This window comes from Phodopus roborovskii, unplaced genomic scaffold (assembly GCF_943737965.1).
Source record: "Phodopus roborovskii unplaced genomic scaffold, PHOROB, whole genome shotgun sequence".
Classification (NCBI taxonomy): Eukaryota; Metazoa; Chordata; class Mammalia; order Rodentia; family Cricetidae; genus Phodopus; species Phodopus roborovskii.
Window position 1 is genome coordinate 80211 of NW_026125405.1, and position 19125 is coordinate 99335.

The window sequence follows — 19125 nt, forward strand, 5'->3', positions numbered from 1 at the left end:
ATCTGAAGTGGCATTAGGAGACTCCTGTCTTATTCATCTCTATTGAGAGCAGATAATTAATAGGTGCTTGTTGTGCAAAGGAAGACAAGGGAACATGATTACATCCTCCAGGATTCTGCCTTGGCACCAAGAAAGGAGTGTCTAACTTCTTTTCTCAGCTCCCATGATGCCCTGGAAGTCAGGGTTGAGGAGGGGATGGAAATCTGTAGGCCTTGGATGTGGTTTCCAAGACAACCAAAAGTCGGTGACATCATGGAACTCTTTCCTGGACTTAGTATTTCTGGGAAGGACATAGGTGGAGGGTGAACCCCATCATCTGAGGTTTTCCAGGCTGAGGCCTAGGCACACAGTCTCTGCTGGGATGCTCTCTAGGAGGCCAAGCTTACTTGCTAGCTCAACAAAGTGTTCAAAATGAGAAATTCCCAAGAGGAAGATAATGGGTTAAAGAGAGAAAAGAAAAAAAATGCAGACAAGAACTACCTTAAAAGACAAGACAAAGGGCTGGAGGTATATACCTCAGGCAGCAGTGTCCACCTGACACCCACAAACCCCTTTGTAACGAGTACGGTTTTTCCGCCTGTCGTGCCATCTGTAATGAGTACGGTTTTTCCGCCTGTCGCCGCCTGGTCGTGTCCTGCCGCCGCGCCAGCCCCAAATAATACACAGAGACTCTGTATTTGATACAATACTGTTGGCCCGGTTACTTGTTTCTTATCGGCTAGCTCTGCCTTAATTATTAACCCATTTCTGCTGCTCTATGTATTTTCACATGGCCTTCTCTTACCGGGGGGCAGCTGGCGTCCAGCTCTCTCCAGACTCTCCATCTTGACTCCTCCTTACTACTTCCTATTTCCTCCTTGTCTCCTAGTCCCTCCTATCTTGCTTTCCTATTGACCAACAGTGCTTTATTATTAACCAGTATGAGAAACATATACAGAATGTCATCTCCCATCACCCCTTGATCTCCTGCACTGCATAAAGTCAGGCATGGCAGTGTACCCCTGCACATCCAGGACTGAGGAGATGGAAGCACAAGGATCAGAAGTTCACAGCTACCCTCAGCTACACAGGAAGCTTGGGGTTAGCCTGGGATATGGGAAACTTTGTCTCAAAAACTTTAAGTAAGTAAATAAATAAATGAAACAAAAACAAGGCTGGGGTGTGGCTCAGTGGTAGAGCACTTGCTAGCACACACAAGGCTCAGCGTTCCTTCTCCAGGATTGAAGAGGAAGAAAGAGAGGGAATGGGCTTGGGGCGGGGAGTGATGGGAAGAAGGGAGAAAAAGAAGGAAGTGGGGAGGAAGAAAAGAAGGCAAGAGGAAGGAAGGAAAGCCTGCTTGCTGTCGTCAAGTTTCCAAGAGCCATGTCCTACCATGGCTGGGGTATCTGAAGGTAGGTCTTGCCTGGGGATAATAAAGCCCCCTATGGTAACAGCTTGCTGGTGTCACAAGCAGGGTCTCTAGGACCTCAAGGGTCCTTCTGCATCTGGCTTAATGAATTTGAAGCAGAAAATGTTTAAAGTGAAGGACAAGAGACTCTCCTTTCCAGTCCTTTGCTCTCTGGATTCTTAAAATGGCCCTTCAGTGTCTAATGGTTGTAAGCCTCTGGTCCAGCAAACAAAAGCCAGCTCCTCAGAAGGGCTCATAGCGGCAGGAGGCTCATCCTGCAGATGCTACTTAGTGTCTTAGTGTAGCCCTCCAGCTACGGGTGATCTGGTTTGAAAGGCTGCTCAACAGTCTCCCTTCAGGGCAGCCATCAGAGGCTTACTTAGAGCAGATGCCTCCATCTTCTTTCTGAGTCTCCCGCTGCAGTTCGTGGAGACATATGGCCTGGAGATAGTCATGCTGCATGTAGAGAGGCCTTCCAGAGGTCAGTGTACTCATTCCCTATCAGGGATGGACAATGTCCGGGCCACAAAATCTTGTAACTCATACCAGGCTCCATTTTAAACCCATCAGACAATGCCCACATCAGGGCTGTTGCTAAGGAAGTACTAACGATATTTCAATTATGTAGTCTGGGTGCTATAAGTTTCATGGGAACCAGATATTTGGGTAAAATCAATGAGTATTGGCTGAGGAGATGGCTTAGTTAGTGAAGGGTAATAGGCTACTGGAAAGTCATCCTGTCCTGGCCCGTCCCGGAAACTGGAACTTAGAAATCCCTACCGCATGACTCAGGGTTAACTGCCAAAGCAATATTTCCAGCCAGGCTGTACTGTTCTGCGAGCTCACTACCCATGCTCCAAAGACCCTATCAAAACCCGCCCTTCTGCCCATCCCACTGCGGTCTCTATTCCCAGTCAAGAGGCAGTTGTCATCCTGTGGTTCTCCCCAACAAATCTCTTGTCTGAGGTTTGTTGCATGGTTTGACTTTGTGGTATTCATTGACTCCCTAGTGCCAAGAACACACCTGTGCTGCAAAACCCTTCCACAGAACCCACATAAAAATCTAGGTATGGTATAATCTCAGTTCTGGGGAGGGGGGAGACAGGAGGCTCCTGGAAGTTTCCTGGCAGACACTTTAGCCAATCAATGAACTCCAGGCTCAGTAAGAGACCCTGTCTCAAAATAAGATGAGGAGGAATTGAGGAAGGCACCAGACGCTGGCCTCTGACCATCTCATACATGTGTGCACATGGGCCCACACACAATAAAAAAAGGTACAAAATGTTTCAAAAGGAATCTTTCTGCAGGAAGAAGACTTAAAGCAATGCTATTAAAGCAATTGCCTTAGTGTGATGGTCTTGCGTGCATGTGGGACTTTCCCAGGGGCAGACTCGGAGCCTCAGCCCACCTCCATAGACTACTTCCCTGGGTGGGGCCCAACTCTCAGGGGCTTGACAAGCATCGGTAACTCTGGTCCCCATGACAGTGTCAGGGCCACTGTCTGCAAGTGGAAAGAAGTCTCCCCTGCTGGTGGAGACTCCCACACACAATGGGGCATCATCTCTGGCGGGTAAAGGGGAGATCACTCTGTGGATCCAGCTGCTACCCAGTCTCGTCTTTTCCCACCAAGTTTAGACTTAGAGGGAGTGTATTTGGAGTGGTGCACTGCACTGGGGTGATGTGGGTAGGACAAATGGGGCTCCTGGAGGCTCCTGGAGGGCATATGCTGTGTTTGTTTGATGCTATTTTTAGACACATGTATCACTTTCCAGATCAAACAACTGGGTTATGAGAATGAGCTGGAAGTGGAGAGCAAATATGAGTTGAGTTCATGTGAGTTTTTCGGGCATCTATATTTTTCAATAAGGTAAATTGACGTGTGTGTGTGTGTGTGTGTGTGTGTGTGTGTGTGTGTATGGGTACACATGTCTGTGAATGTACCAAAACCCACAGGAGGTCTTCACTTTATCACTCTCCACCTCATTCTTTTGCCATGGTGCTAGGCCGGCAGCCATGGAACCCCAGCCGTCCTGTTTCTGCCCTGCCCATCCCTGTTAGTACTGGGGTTACAGGTTTGTGCTTTGGCTGCACCTGACTTTTTACATGTGGATTCCAGGATCCAAACTCAGGTCTTCCTGCTTGTACAGCAAGCGCTCTTACCCATGAGTCCATCTCCAGGCCCTTCAATGAACGCTCTTTTGGATGGTAGGAGACAGAACAGCTTTGATTGTAGGACTGAATCATTAGACCCGTGATAACCTCCCCACCCCTATATTCACACGTGTTTGTGAGATTTCTGGGAACACATCCCCACCTTAAACAAGAGCTTTAAAACTGGAGAGCAGGAGTGAGGGGCGGCTTTCTGGAGCCCAGGTGGTGTGCTGCTAAGCACCAAGGAGAGGAAGAGAAGAGTTTCCAAGTGACATAAGAGAAGGAATGGAAGTCATTTCCATGCTAATGAGCAGACTCTGCAACAAGGCTTGCTGAACAGGGCCACCCACACCCTGCAGGTTTCTCCCTGTCTTTTCATCTTCCCTACTGTGTTTTCTTTCTTTCTCAGATTCAGCTATTTTATGTGTATGAATGTTTTGCCTACATAGATGTACGTGCATCATGTGTGTGCCTGGTGTGTCAGAGGTCAGAAGTGGGCACTGGTTGCCCTGGAATTGGAGTTGTAAGACATCTGCCAGCCACCGTGTGGGAGCCAGACATTGAATGTGGGTACTATGCAAGAGCAACAAGTGCTCTTAACTGCTGGGCCATGTGGTGATAGCCTGTTTATACTCTAACAGATAAAGCTGGCCTGAACATCAGAGGGTGGAGCTAGCCATTAGCTAACCATAGAGGTCTAGAGGTCTATATAGGCAGACAGGAAGTGAGTTGGCTGGGAGAAGAGAGGAATATAGGCAGGAGGAGACAGGAACTCGGTCTCTTTTCAGTCTAAGGATTTCATAGCGGTCAGAAGAGCTCCAGTGGATGGCTGCTCTGCTTCTCTAATCTTTCAGCTTTTACCCCCAATCTCTGACCCCAGGCTTTCATTATTAGGACCTGTTAGAACTTGTGTTACAGATCCATTTCCCTGGCCCTACTCTGTCTCATTACAAACCCCAGTTCTCAATGTTTCAGTAGCTGAAGCTCTAAACTGTGTGGTCTTCTGGATTTTTGAGACTGGGTCTCATGTAGCCCAGGCTGGCTACCAACTTCCTGGGTAGGCAAGGACCACCTTACACTCTGGATGCACCTGCCTTTACTTGCGAAACCCTTGCATTCCAAGTGTGCACCACCATACCTGGTTTGCTTGCATGGAGATCAAACCCAAGATCTTCTGCACAATAGCTGCGCTGTGTTGCAGCGCCAGCCCCGCCCACACTTAATTTAAAATGTATGCCTTGTTTTCCTTTCTCAAAGGCATCTCCTGTCCATATGGTCGCTGGCTGTGAGCCCTGGGGAGTGGAAACCTTGGGTTGTGGAGACCATGTTTTAGCCTTATGGAGAACATTTAGGCCACTTCCGCTGTGGGAGAGAGATACCCACAAAGAGGCAAAGCTAAGGGTGGATCAGTGTCCTCTGCCTTCACATGTTTTAGCAGGAGGCTAAGCCTTGCCCTTAGCTCTCCAGTTACTTGGTGGGTTCTGGATGGCAATGCCACCATATTGGAGGGTCAGGGATGACAAGCACAGGCAGAATATCTGTGGCAAAAATCCGCTGACCTGGGGGTACTCCTGAAGAGATGGTGGACGATGTGGTCTGGCCCACACCTGCTGCGGTCACAGCAGCCACGTCGATGGTGTAGGTGGTGAGAGATGACAGTCCCTGGATCTTGTACTCGTGGGTTGTGCTGTTGAGAGTATGTGTGAGCCGGGAGTCGTTCTTCCCGTACACCTCCCAGGAAATCTGATAGCCTGCAGAGACAAGAGAAGAACTGAGACAGGGCCTCCACCAGACAGGCTCCCCGAGGCAGCAGAAGAGCAATGGGGCTCAGCGGAACGGAAGGAGGCCAGATTCTTCCTCGTTGTTCCCACAAAAACCTCTGCTGTGCCCTGCTCCTACCACAAAGAGTTCTTTAAGAATAGAGTTCTGGGATCTCAGGAGCTGGGTTCATGGACGAGAGTGACAGATCAGACTGCCACCCTACTCATTCTTGTTGAATCAGGAGACACTGCAGCCCAGTTCCCACCTTCATTAACTGCTCTTTTCATCACCCAGAGCCCTGAATTGGTGTGCTGTATATGTGGCGCATGTGAGATGTGTGTGTGTGTGTGTGTGTGGTATATGTGGAATGTGTGTGTGTCTATGTGGTATGTCTGGGATATGTGTGCATATGTATGTGGTGTGTGTATGTGTGCTGTGTGTGCCTGTTTCTTGGTTGGTGATTGACAAGCTACTCTTCTGGTTTTCAAAGGGAAACATTTCCTTTTACCTGCCCCCTCCAACCTCCCATTTTCTCAGTTTTGCTTTGCCTCTGAGCTTTGCCCTGCTCCTTACTGAAGATGCTGTTTTCTAGAAAAAAAAGTTTTTAATTTTCCTCCTGGTTCTCTGCAGGGCCTCATGGTCACAATTTATTCAGCCCCAGATTCCATCATGACTTGGGGCTTAGAGAAAAAAGCCCCAACTAGTGCCTGAGTCAACTCCTTTGGAGGGGAGCTGATGGGATTAGAGGGGCGCTTAAAGTGTCTGGTAAAGAGGGGACAGTGATGGAGAGAGCTCCCGGGTCCTCAGGCGAAGGAAAACTGCTGAGGATGCCAGCCCTTCCTTCTTCTCAGTCAATAAGCTTGGGGATATGGAAGCTCTAAGACACATCTTAGCTCCCTTTCACTCAGATGAAAGTCATAAATAAAGTTAGAAACTGCTCTTGCGGGTGAACAGAAACTTAGAGGATGGTGCCTCGGGACTTCAATATTTTGATAAAAAAAAATTAATGTCAGAATTCACCCCCTGCTCACTGTCCTCACAGTTATCACACAGTGGCAAGGTAACTACTAGGTTCCTCCAGGGAGACTCAGATGTTGGGGGAGGTGTAGCTGAAACAGCAAGGCAAGAAAGACCACTAGAGGGATACTGCGGCATGGAGGGATACTGGGGCTAATGGGGGAAGCTTAGGTCATGGAAGGATGCTGGGGTCATGGAAGGATGCTGGGGCCATAGAAGGATGCTGGGGCCATGGAAGGATGCTGGGGCCATGGAAGGATGCTGGGGTCATGGAAGGATGCTGGGGCCATGGAAGGATGCTGGGGCCATGGAAGGATGCTGGGGTCATGGAAGGATGCTGGGGTCATGGAGGGATGCTGGGGCCATGGGACCCAACTGCCTCAGGCTACATCCCTCCAACGATAAGCCACGTTTGTTTATTGTCAGGAATTTGGTTCCAGCAAGGAGAAAAGCAAGCAATACAGCAACAATGCATTGCCCTAGGGTTGAAACTAATCTATAGTTTAGTTTAGTACCTTCTTGGTTTTGACTTTTTATTTTATTTTTGAGACAGGTCCTAGCCTGTCCTTGAACTTGCAGAGATTCACTTGGCTCTGCCTCCCTAGTGCTAGGATTAAAGTTGTGTGACATCATGTGAGACCTTTTCTCTATTTGATGGCTGCTGGACCACTCTTCCAAGGGGAGGTCAGCGTTATGGCATTGTATACTAGTGTTATCAGGAGCTGAGATTGGAGACTAGGGTCTGAGATGTCATGTGATCCTATGGGGAGTTGGGAGATTCAGGATTCTGTGAGGCTGAGGAAAATACCCATTCTGCTACTCAATCAGTGAATTCCAGAGAGAGAGCCTGTTTCAAGGTGTGTCCCAAGTATGTCACCTGGCTAAATCACGCAATCCACAGGACACACTTGATACTGAGATATTGTTCATCATCACTTTACAAAAAAGAAATAGGGAGTCTCAGGAACTTGCAAGAAACCAATAGCCCCGCTACAGGGCCATCTTCTCCACCTGTGTCTGGACGGTTTCCAACGCCACCCCTGGCTCTGGTGGGTTTTTTTCCTGATTAATTTATAAACAGTGTGAGACTCTGGGCCACTCTGAAGGCCTGGGAAGAGGAGACTTTGTTGAATGCTATCACCTTGTCTGCCAGGAAATTCTATTTGTTTAAAAGCTGTTCTTTAGCAAAATTTACCAAACACAGCACCTTGTTCATCATGTCAACCTGGAGCCAAAACACAGCAATTTCAATGTCTTCGGTAAGCACAGCGCTGCTGGTTTCTGCTTGAGTCCAAATGGATCACACCGTATGCTCAGCTCATTACAGACACAAATGGGTACCAAATGGACAACTGAACCGCTTGCTCTGGGGCTGGGGGAGGTGGCTCAGTTGATAAAGTGCTTGCAAGAATTTGATCACCAGAACCTACATTTAAAAAGCCAGGCATGGTGGTACATGCTTGTAATGCCAGTGCTGGGGGAGATGGAAACAGGCAGATCCCTCGGGTGTAACAGCCCGCTAAAGCTTAGCCTGATTTATGAGTACCAGGCCAAGTGGGTAGTGCTTGGAGATCAACATCTGAGATTGAATTCTGGTTTCCATCTGTGCCCACATCTGCACACATGTGCACCACCACCACCACCACCACCACCACCACCACACACACACACACACAGGGTCTACTCTGGAGGGTTTAAGATTGGTACCAGAAGAGAAAGCCCTGGCTGGGAACTTCCAATGAAAGGTATAATGGGGTGTTGTCACAGGGCAGAGAACTGGGCATTTGGTGTGTAAGAATGTTTCTCCCTTACGTACACATAGTTTTAGAGACGCGTATGGTGGATTGTGACAGCTCTGGCCAGCAAGTGCTTCATCTAACTTCTGTTTGTGGCAGGAAAGAGCAGAGCAAGGAGTTGCCTAGACCTAGCATCCCAGCCACCTCCAGCTCTGCTTCTCACCTGCCGGGAACAGCCCTGCTAACTGAGACTAACGACCACAGGAGCTTCAGAAATAATTTTCTGTTGATCTGGAGTAAATTCTCTGCAAGAGAGTAGTGCATCCAATCACAGACTGTCTGTCTGCATCCTGGCCCTCATAAATCAGGGTTTACTGGGGGAGACTGGGAAATACTGCAATTTACAGCAAGAGCACAATGGGCAATTTACTCAGGCAGGTGCACGGCAACCCTTGCTTGAAGCTTCCTTCTCTTTCTGGCCACAGAATAAAATGGAAACGTGGAATGGGGGCAGTCACCAAGGGCCAGGCTGATAAAACATATCTCCGACAGACACCCCACCATAAAGGTCACATTGCCCAGGACCAAACCTTTAGCTGCATGTGCCTCCTGCAGCTGCCTTCAGCAGTGGAAGTTATACATGTGATGTCTTTGAAGGAGGGGGTGCATGCTAACATTCGCTGACCTAGGCTCAGGAGGCCAGGTTTGTCTGCAAGCACTGTCTTCTCCTCCTTTCCTTCCTCCTCCCCCTTCACCCCCCTCTGCTCCTCCTCCCTCCTTTTCCTTTCTCTCTCTTCCTCCCCCATTTGAGTGTGTGTGTGGTGTGTGTGTGTGTGTGTATGCGCGTGCACGTGCGTGTGTGTGGGCCAAAGGCTGATGTTTTCAATCCCTTTCCACCATAAGTTTTGAGACAGCGTGTCTTACTGAACCCAGAGTTCACTGATTCTGTGCCTGTCTTCATGCTCTCAGTGCTGGGAATACAATGTGTTCTGTGCACCTGATTTTTTATGTGGACTCTGGGGGATCAGGTTCACATGCATGTGCTTTATTGACTGAACCATCTCCAGCACAATGTTGACCTTCTTGGGGGGGGCTGCTGGCTTTTGGGGGCTGGGGTAGGGGGCTGGGGTATTGCCTACCATCAGGCAGGGTGTGTAGTGCTGAGTAACACGGAAGGTGATTGAAGGTGGTGTCACAGGGAATCAGCTAATCAGTCGGTGAGCACTTTCCCCTCTAGACTGCTTCTCAGAGCAGCAGACACCTGCCCCAGCTTCTGCAAACACGTGTTTTTACAGTGTGGGCAGGAGTGGAGGGAAGTGCAGGCCAGACAGTGAGGAGTGGACGACTTTGGTCCTGATATGAGGGACAGAGTCTGCCTGAAGTTCTGCTAGCTGTGGGGCAGCCTCTACTCAGCCGAGGCCACAGTGGAAGCAGGCAGACAGAATCCAACTGGGAAACATCTGAGCTCTGGGGGTCAACCTCCACCATAAACACTAGCCGGTTGCTTGTGACCGCAGGTATTTGTTTAAATAAAGTATGAAAATGAGTTCATTAGGCCCCATTAGCTGGCGAGAGCAGATGATCATAAATTGAAGGCCCTGGCAACTAGCTCTCAGCCATGGAACATTGGCTCAGCTCCACTGGCCTTCCCTCAAGCTATAAAACAAGAATGAAATGTGTGGGCAGTTTGGAAGGAGTGTGGGAGTTCAGGAGGGGTGGAGGTGTGGATCTGGGACAGGGGAAGCCCTCCTGGGTTAGGATGTCTACGGAAAAGTCTTGGACAGTTTCTAGAACTGAGGCCAGTTGGATAGGAGCGACTGCCTGCCCCTCTCACTCTGCATCCCCACCTCCAGAGTAAAGGATGAGCAAGGGTCTGAGGCAGTCCCCAGATGGGTCCCTGTGACATGAGCTAGAAGACTTCCTTTCTGGGGCTGCAGAGAGGGCTTTGTGAGTTAAGTGCTTGCTATGCACACATGAGGATTTGAGTTTGGTCCCCCAGGACCCACGTGAGAAAAAATGTAGCATCCGTTTGTAATCCTAGTACTGAGGAGGTAGATATAGGCAGATCCTGGGGGTTCACTGGCCAGCCAGTCATCCTTCTTACTGAGTACCAGGCCAATGAGAGAGAGACCCAGTTTTAAAAAACAAGGTGGATTGTTCCTGTCTAAAGAGAAACAGCTGAGGATGTCTTCTGGCTGCCACACAAAATGTGCCCATGTACCTGCATTCACACATATGTGCACATGCACACCTCATATACATGCTCATCTATGAACTTGTGAGTGTGCACATGAGTGTGTGTGTGCACACACACACACACAGACATCCTATTACACAGACACACCATCATCTCTGTTAACATTTGTTTCTGCTGTCTGTGTGACATATACTAACCTACATCAGATCTCTGCTGCCTACCTAGTGCCTATCTGTCTCCTCTGTGTTGGCTTCCTTCTGCTCCAGGCTTGGGGAAATGTTTTTATTTATATGCTCCGTGTCTGTTGTCTTCCACAACAGACCTGGGTTCTGATGCCTCCCTCACCCCAATAGCAGCCATCTCTGGTCTTGCAGGAAGGACACTGCCAAGGATAGGCAGAGTCAAGTGGACAAGTGTATGCATGTTGCTCAATGGTCAGGGTTTGAGGTGGGGTTAGCTCCAAGGCCCTGCATGCGATCCAAGAACCACTGTGAGGTGCTCCGGGGACACAGCTTACCACAGGATATCCCATCCTGTGTAGTGTCTGCACTGATTGGCAGGGTCACTGCCGAGAACTCCCAGTGTCAATGGCCCTATTGAAGTGTCAGTCTGGAATGTTCCTTGCCCATCTCTACCTCATGAGCCAGTTTGTGAAAGTTGTTTCAGCCCACAGCATGCCACACACATCTTACTTGAGCACAGTATAGATTTTAGCAGGGCTGTGACCACAAAAAGGCAGATGATATAGGCAAACTCTTAGTGGAGGAAGAGAAGTGGCCGAACCCAATGGGAATCCATGGACTGAGCAGCTGGGTGGATCCAGGAGGTGGTCAGAGCACACGGCACACATGCTTTTCTTTAACTGTGTATGTTACTGTGTGCAGATGTGCACACAACTGTGTGCATATGATATTCAGCAGACACTAAGAGTGTTAGGTTGAGATAGCCTTCATCTAGACAATTAAACCACAGTGGCTGGCCAGTAAGTTTGCCTCCCTAACACTGAGGTTACCAGTACATGTACCACCTCACTTGGATTTCTAAAATAGATTTTGAACTCATGTCCTCATCAACTGAGTCATCTTCCCAGACCCATATGTGTTATTTTTACATTTTTAGTGTAAAGACATTTGAACTTAACACACAGCACTGCTAGGCATTTCTGTGGCCATGGCCTTTGGGAAACTGGGTGAGAGCTGTGACTTGGGGAGGAAGGGACTTTTCAGGTAGACCAGAAGTACAGTTTGCCCCTTACTCCCAGCATGTGATGAGACAGAGATGGAAATGTGGCTTCCAGAGGCCACTTCTGAGCTGTGTGACTGTGGGGACCTCCACCTTCAGAGTCCTTATTGCTTAGTTGGGGTAAGAGGATATGAGTGGTCACAGAGTGTGACAAGTAGCATGTGGTAGTGTTGAGGAACTTGGCACTGGGGAGTGTTCAGAGAGGCCACTGCTACTGTCTAGGACACTCACAGGGGAAGGGGCCTGCAGCATAGCCTGATGGCAGCCACAGGTCACCTCGCCCATCTAATCTCAACATGGCATGTCTGCACAGTTCTCAGAAACAGCGCAGTGGAAGAGCTTCAGCAACTTTTGGGGAATCAGGGAATTATTTTTTGCCCAGAATTCGGGAGGCCCTAGCTTTAATCCACTGTGCCACACAAAGAAACAAGCCAAACATTAAGAGTCATGTGAATGTGAGCTATTCCTCAAGGCCTCTGCCATCTGTGTGTGGGGGTGTAACAGTGAGGGGGCAGCCATGAGCAGTTTATGCTGAGCTGGACTCATCGAGATCCAGGGGGCTGAGGACCCTTTGAGCCCGAGGCTTTTCATAGCCTTAGATTTCTCACTCAAAGTGTCACGGGGCAGGGGCAGATCTGGGATTTGGAGCCAGGAGATTTGGGCCTTGTCCTAGCCTTGCAAGACCTCAGCACTGCAGTCCTGCCCTATTAGGAGGGCGCTGAATATTGCCCTGCACACAGTAAGAATGTCTGCTGAATATATCTTCCAGCCTCAGTTTTCTTACCTATAACATGGCCAGAATATCAATATGACTCCACACTGCTATAAGAACTAAGCTAAGTATGTGAGGAAAGGTACGAGAGAAATAGAGAGAGAGAGAGAGAGAGAGAGAGAGAGAGAGAGAGAGAGAGAGAGAGAGAGAAGTAATTCTGGTTGCCAAAAGAGAATTCTACAGCATTTGAAGCAGATGATAAACTCCTAGCTCTGAGATTGCTGTCTGTATAAGGAGATAAACCACACCTCCTACTTACCCCTGGCCCCAGGGTAATGGCCACCACACATCCAAGAAGACATGCCAGTTACTCCCAGGAGGCCTGTGTCCACTCTTAGTAGCTTGGTTCGACATGGGGGCCACCCTTTCTTGTTAGGGCACACTTCCCGTTTTCCTTTCCAGATAAGAAGGCTGCTTACCCATAATGATGCCATTTCTCTCCAGGGGCTCCTGCCAGCTGACCTTGAGAGAGGTGTCCAGAATCTCCGTGAAGCTCCAGGTGCCCCACAGCTCCGGGTTCTACCAATTAAAAATAAAGATGCCTGTTAACACTCAAGCCTGCTGTTCTTTGATCAGACCTGTATGGGCAGCTTTAACTACAGAAAGGAATGGTGAGACAGGGCCAGCAGAAGCCCATAGGGAAGAAACACCAGGAGGCACGCAGCCGGGACTAGGGGCTGGGGGCTGAGGTATGCTCTCTGTTTTGGAGTATATTACTTTGCCAGCTCCATGCAGACACCCTGAATGAGGTGAAGAAAGCAACCACAGGAAATTCAGTAGTCACAGTTTCTGTCTTTTTCCCTGATCCAATCCAGTAGAATAATCTGCCTGCTTGACCTGAAAATCAATTGCTTGCTAGAATCCTCCATTAAGGGGTTGGGGGCATAGCTCCATAGTAAAATAACCTGCCTGGAATCCCCCAGTAAGGGGCTGGGGTGTAACTCAGTGGTAGAGCACCTGCCTAGAATCCTTGAGAGAGGGGGTTGGCTTTGCAAGAATACTTCACTAGAATCTTCCAGTGAAAGGAGCCAGGGAGTCTGACTTTTGCTTTGTGGCACCCATAGACCTTGTGGAAGCCAGAAATGGAGCGTAGGGCCAAGGGCAGCGCCTGTTCACCTGACCCAGAGGTCTAGTTTCTGAATACTTCTTTCCCAAGGGATTTTTCAGGGAGAAAGGGAAAGCGCCAGCAAAAGGCCTGCGCCATCCTGCTTAAGAGGAAAAGAAGGGGTCTGGAGGAGACAATACACTTCCCCATACTCCTCTCTCAGCCAAGGACCTGCTCTAGCACCCTTCCACTCAAGGCTTCTTGCACGGGCTCCTTTGCAAACCTGCTGGCAACAGTCTCACTGAGGGCTCTGGTGTGAAGTAGGGGGTCTCTTTAGGCTTGCAGGAGAGGAGGGTCACAGGCTCTTTTCCGCTCCCATCAGCCTTGCCACACAAGCAGCCGCCAGTACCCCTCTCCCTCCTGGAACCATGACAAAGCCCCTAACACAACTTATGAATTTTAAAATAGGTGCAGCCTCACTCATGGGGTGAGAGCAGCGGAAGCCTCCATAAAGGGGATGAAACACTGACAAATGCCACTTCTCTCCGTGGAAGACGGTAAAATAGGATGGCTGTCAGGGCCATGTCATCCTCCCGCCGACCACGAGCTTCCAGAAAGACATTCTGACGGGTTTTGTGAAGCGGCTTGTTCTTTGCGATCGATGTAGCAGGAGGGAAGGCTTTCTGCGCCTTTTATATTCCCAGTGTTTCTGCTTCCTGGATTCTTGCCCGAATGCGCTGTCCTCTAACTCTGCTAATATCTGGGTTTCACTTTATATTCCTTTTTCTCTTTACTGCGCCCCTCCCCCCAGCATGTTATTAATTCACTGGGGCTCTGGAGAAGGCCTAGCCGAGCTTATATCTGTGACACAGGGCCCGAGCCCAAACAAGCTGCACCCCCAGAGTCAGCTGCAACCCCACTTTCAATACCGTCTTTATGATGGTGCAACATCTTTCTAAGTAGGACAAATAGGCCCCTGCCTACTAGAAATGGTAGTCTGGGGGCAGGGGAGATGCCTCAGTTGAGGATCTGAGTTCTTTTTGTTTTACTGTATTCATTTTCAGTTTTCCAATTTCACAAAGGTGTATGGCTATATGCATGTTTGCATGTATGGGGCTGTCATACACGGGCACAGGTGTGAGTGTGTATGTGTGCACATGTAGAGACGAAGGGTTGATGTTAGGAGTCATCTTCAATGCTCTTCTAACCTATTCATTGAGGTGGGCCTCTCAATCAAACCTAGAGTTGGCTTGATCTCCTGTCTCTGCATTCTGGGGCTGGAATCACAGCCATTCCTCAACATTTAGCCAGCATTTAGGTGGGGATCCCCACTCAGGTCCTCACACTTGCTCTTTTGATAAAAATATCATCCCAGCTCCTGGGAGGAGACAAGTGGATCCTGGGACTCCTTGCTCAGTCAGCTCAGCCTAATGGGTAGCTCCAGGCTCATTAAGAGACCATGTTTCAAAAAATAAGGTGAAGTCTCACATACACACACACACACACACACACACACACACACACACACATACACACACACACACACGCACAGACAGTGAGTCTCAAAGTAATATATAAATATATTATGCTAGAACATGGGCCTCAAGTAATTTTATTGTATTTTTTTTCACTTGACATTATATCATAACAGTTTTCCCTCAAGTTTTTTAAGCTTCAAAGTTTGAGTTTTTAAGTAACTACAGGATATTTGTTGTATGACTGTTTCATTTCTCCCCCAGTTGTCCCCATTTGGGACATCTAATGCTTTTCATCGGGTTTCATTATAAATGGCTGTCAAGAGCCTCCTAGGAATTTTTTTCGTTGTGTTTATGAGAAAATGTTTTGTTCCTTATTCTAGGGTCACCTCAAAGCCATAACCCTAATGCCTCAGCACCCCGAGTGCTGGGATAAGTGCACACCACCGTGCCCAGCTAGTCTTCCTGCACACGGTCTCATGTGCCTGCAGTTGCTCCATCAGGTATCTTCACCGGACAATGTGTCCTCGTCACAACAGTTGCCTGAGAGCAGAGCAGGGGCCCATTGGAACTGACTGGGGAGAGGCAATGCAAGCCGGAAGTCAAGGTCAGGGGATAGCCCTGATGCAAGACCCCAGTGTGGCAGACAAAGAGCATGGGGGGGGGGGAGGCATATGGGTGATACTCAAGCAAAAAATATGAGACTAGAATTAAAAATCTGAGCAACAATCAACTCAGCAAGACTGAACACAATAGGACTATTCCCTCTATTGCTGTCCCCAAAGCTCCTGCTTTTGAACAAAGCTGCTCCCACATTCCAGAGTCACTTGCCATTTTGCCATTCAGGGATACACTGAACTACTGGGCTTCTATGTGCCTTCTGCACTGTGACCCAGGAAAAGGGACTGCTTTGACTACCCGTTGACCTGCGCCCTGGGAGGGTAGGCTCCAATACTAGGAGAGAGATACTCACTGTCCTCGTGGGTCCATACAAGCTGAGGCGTGCTTGGAGGTCCATCCCCCGGGGTGGTAAAACACAGGACTGATGTGAAGTAGGCCGTGAACTTCTTCAAGTTCGTTATGTACCCGTGGTGGATTCCATGGAAGTCAGGAGCAATAGTGACTACAGTGACAGTCTCAGGGGCATCTGCTGGCCAAGCCAGAAGCTGGTAGGGAAAGGGTTAAAGAAAAGATGCCCTTTAAATTGCATTTCTTCAATTAACTGTCTATCAAAATTACAGCTTACAATTAGTATGTATTTAAAGAAAGCATATTCATAATCTAATAAGTTTATAAATCCCCCATCATTTTTCTATTTTTCATGTTTGGGGATAAAACCCAGAGCCTTACACATGTTAGCAAGCACTCTGCCCCAGATCTAAACTTCCAGCCCCTCACTGGGAGATTCTAGACAGGTGCTCTACCACTGAGCCACACCCACAGCCTCTCACTGGAGGATTCTAGGATTCTACCACTGAGATATATCCTTCTTCACTTTACAGAGTTTTATTAAGTTTCCCAGGCTGGCCTTGAACTTGTGGTTATCCTACCTCAGTCTCCCAAGTAGCTGAGATAGTAAGTCCTGGCTCTAAATCCTATTATATCTGATAATCTCACTTCAAAATGAATTCAAAATATGCCTCTATTTGTGTACATTTACATGCATATATATATATATATATATATATATATATATTAATGAAATGGCTACTTAACTGTTGTTACAGTAATGGACACTCCCTTTTAAACCTCCATCTTCTCTTAGGATACTACTGAACATGGATTTTTTTTTTTAATAGTGAGGGGAAAAGATGACATCATCTGTTAATTCAATTAATTAGCATGAGGAGATAAACACAAACATTCTCCAGATAGAAGTCTACACTGACTCAAAATGATTCAATAGGAACAACATTAATGATTTATAATTTATGTTATACTAGTTTCCTGGAATGGATTTTAGGAGATAGGCTAGAATTTTAAATAAAGAGCATGCACAGGGGCTAGAGATTTAGAAAAACTGGTAGAGAGCTTGGCTAGTATGCAGAAAACCCTAGTTTCCAACTCAGTACCATATAAATCTAACATTCTGGCACATGCTTATAATCCCAGGAGTAAGGAGGTGGACACTGGAGAATCAGGAGTTCAAAGTTATATTCAGCCACACAGTGAGTTTGAGGACAGTCTAGTCCTTATGAAACTGTCTTAAAAACAAAACAAGACATAGCCCACATGCATGCATATGTGCGTGTGTGTCTGTGTGTGTGTACATGTGCATGTTCTAGCAAAAGCCACTTTCGCTATCTGGCAATGCTGTGTACGAGTATGAGTTTTAGTATCTTGACACCATGAGTCTCCAGAACTGATTGGTTCTGAAAGCCATTGGGCAGCAGTACACAGAACACATCTGTGCAGATCAAACTGACAAGCCAGCCAGTGTTTTCGCCACACAGACCGGGCAGGAGAGTAAAGAGTGATGGAGTTTCACGCTCATCAGTATAATTTCCCTTCAAAAAAGCATCTGCCCTTAGATACCTCCGAGGAAGAGGCAGACTCATGGCATGTTCTTAGCTGGGCCTGCCCTCATCACAGACAAACAAGTGTTTGAGGGAGCTGAACCCAAGTGAAAAGGAAAAATGAACCAAATGCCAGGCAATGACTCCCTTTGAAGCTGAAAGCATCAGTGACTCACCCCTCCCTGAAGGGGCTCCTAAGTCTCCTGCCTAAGGGGTTAGTGAACCTACTTTTGCACAATGAAGTCAGACTCCCAAGTCTAACCAGAAGTTATACAGAGGAAGGAAACTATGCTTTTGGAATGTGCACCGGAGCCCATCATACCCAGCAACTGAGTCTGTTCATTAATTCAGTTTGGTAGGGCACCCTGGCCCACAATCTCTGTTCTCCATTCTTTAAACAGAACTGTTCCCAAAGCAGAGAACAGAATGGTCTCTTTCCTGGATGGGAGCCTCCCTCTCATGAATCCTTGCCCTTGACTCCTTCTAGGAAGAAGTGGTTGGATATAGGCTGACTCAAATCATCCCACATAGATGATTGTGTGTGTGTGTGTGTGTGTGTGTGTGTGTGTGTGTGATGAATGTGTGCATGTATGTATGCTGGTGTGCATGTATATGTGTGCCCATGGGTGTCCAAGCATGTGGAGCTCAGAGGCTGACATCAAATGTCACTCCCCATCTTAGTTTTTGAGACAGAAACCCTCACTGAACTTGGAGCTTACTCATTCCATTAAGCTGGCTGGCCAGCAAGCCCCGGAGATCTCCTGCTTCTGCTTCCCCAGTGCTGGGACTGAAGGTGTGCACACCAAGCATGGATCTTTTAGTGCCATAGGTTCTGAGGGACCACAAGTCCTTATGCTTGTATGGAACATGGACTGAGCCATCTCCCAGCCTTCCCTGAGGCTCAATAACCCCACTAGAGCCTGTTTTTTGTACCCTTCTCAACTGATCATTTGAATTTCTGGGATAACTGATCAGATTGCAGACAAATGGTGGCCCCACCAAGGCTGTCGTCCTCTGCATTTGATGCCCTGAGTTTTCAATGACATAGGAAGGGCAGAACCTAATGTATGATGATCAATACTGCCAGAGTGCCATCTGGAAGTTCCAAAACCAGGCCAGGTACCTTGTATCCCTGGTTGATGCCATTGATGAACTGCTGGGGTGGCGGGTTCCACAGGAAGTGCACGGTGGTGGAATTCACAGCTTCTGCCTGCACGTTCTGGGGGGGTGCAGTAGGCACTGTTCCCATATGGAGGTGGTAGGCAGCAGCACAAGTGGCAGGAGGCACCATGAGGAGAAGATACAAAAAGAAACCTCAGTCACAACTCAGGATTCAAGAGCAGATGGGAAGGGAGGTGAATGTCTCCCAAGCTAATCCTCATGTAACAAAGAAGGAGAACTGGTCCATTTCTTATTTTTCTGTGGGAGAGCAGTTTCTTTAAGGCAGAGGCAGGAAACTGCATCTGACCACTGTCTCATCCCACAGATAGGCCTTTCCCACAGATCTGAGATGAACAACACACTAAACCCTTATTGTTTCTTCAGTTACCCCTATGGCCACCTGAAATCGTCACAGCTATCTAGAATGGCCTTACGCTTGCTGCTATGTTCCAAGCTCTCCTCCCCATTCCCAGTTAGTTTTTATTGTTCACTTGACATAACCTGGGGAAGAGATACACTCAACTGCAGAACTATCCAGATTAGATTTGTCTGTGGGGATTACCCTGATTGATGATTGATGTAGGAAGGCCCAGCCCACTGTGGGCAGTGCTATTCCTAGGCAGGTGAACCTGGGTTCTATATTATAAGAACGCTAGCTGAGCGTG

The 19125-nt window shown here is 48.1% G+C and overlaps 1 protein-coding gene across 1 annotated transcript in view; it reads right to left on the reverse strand.

Moving 5' to 3' along the window:
* Positions 1–18590, reverse strand: part of LOC127215277 (protein sidekick-1-like) — a gene marked incomplete at its 3' end in the record, with an annotated part of 92804 nt that extends 74214 nt beyond the window's left edge. Inside the window, 5 exon segments of the mRNA XM_051175651.1 lie at positions 5098–5289; positions 12683–12758; positions 12760–12782; positions 15757–15949; positions 18423–18590. Of these exon segments, the coding sequence (XP_051031608.1) occupies positions 5098–5289; positions 12683–12758; positions 12760–12782; positions 15757–15949; positions 18423–18590 (652 nt within the window).
* Positions 18591–19125: the final 535 nt, after the last annotated feature.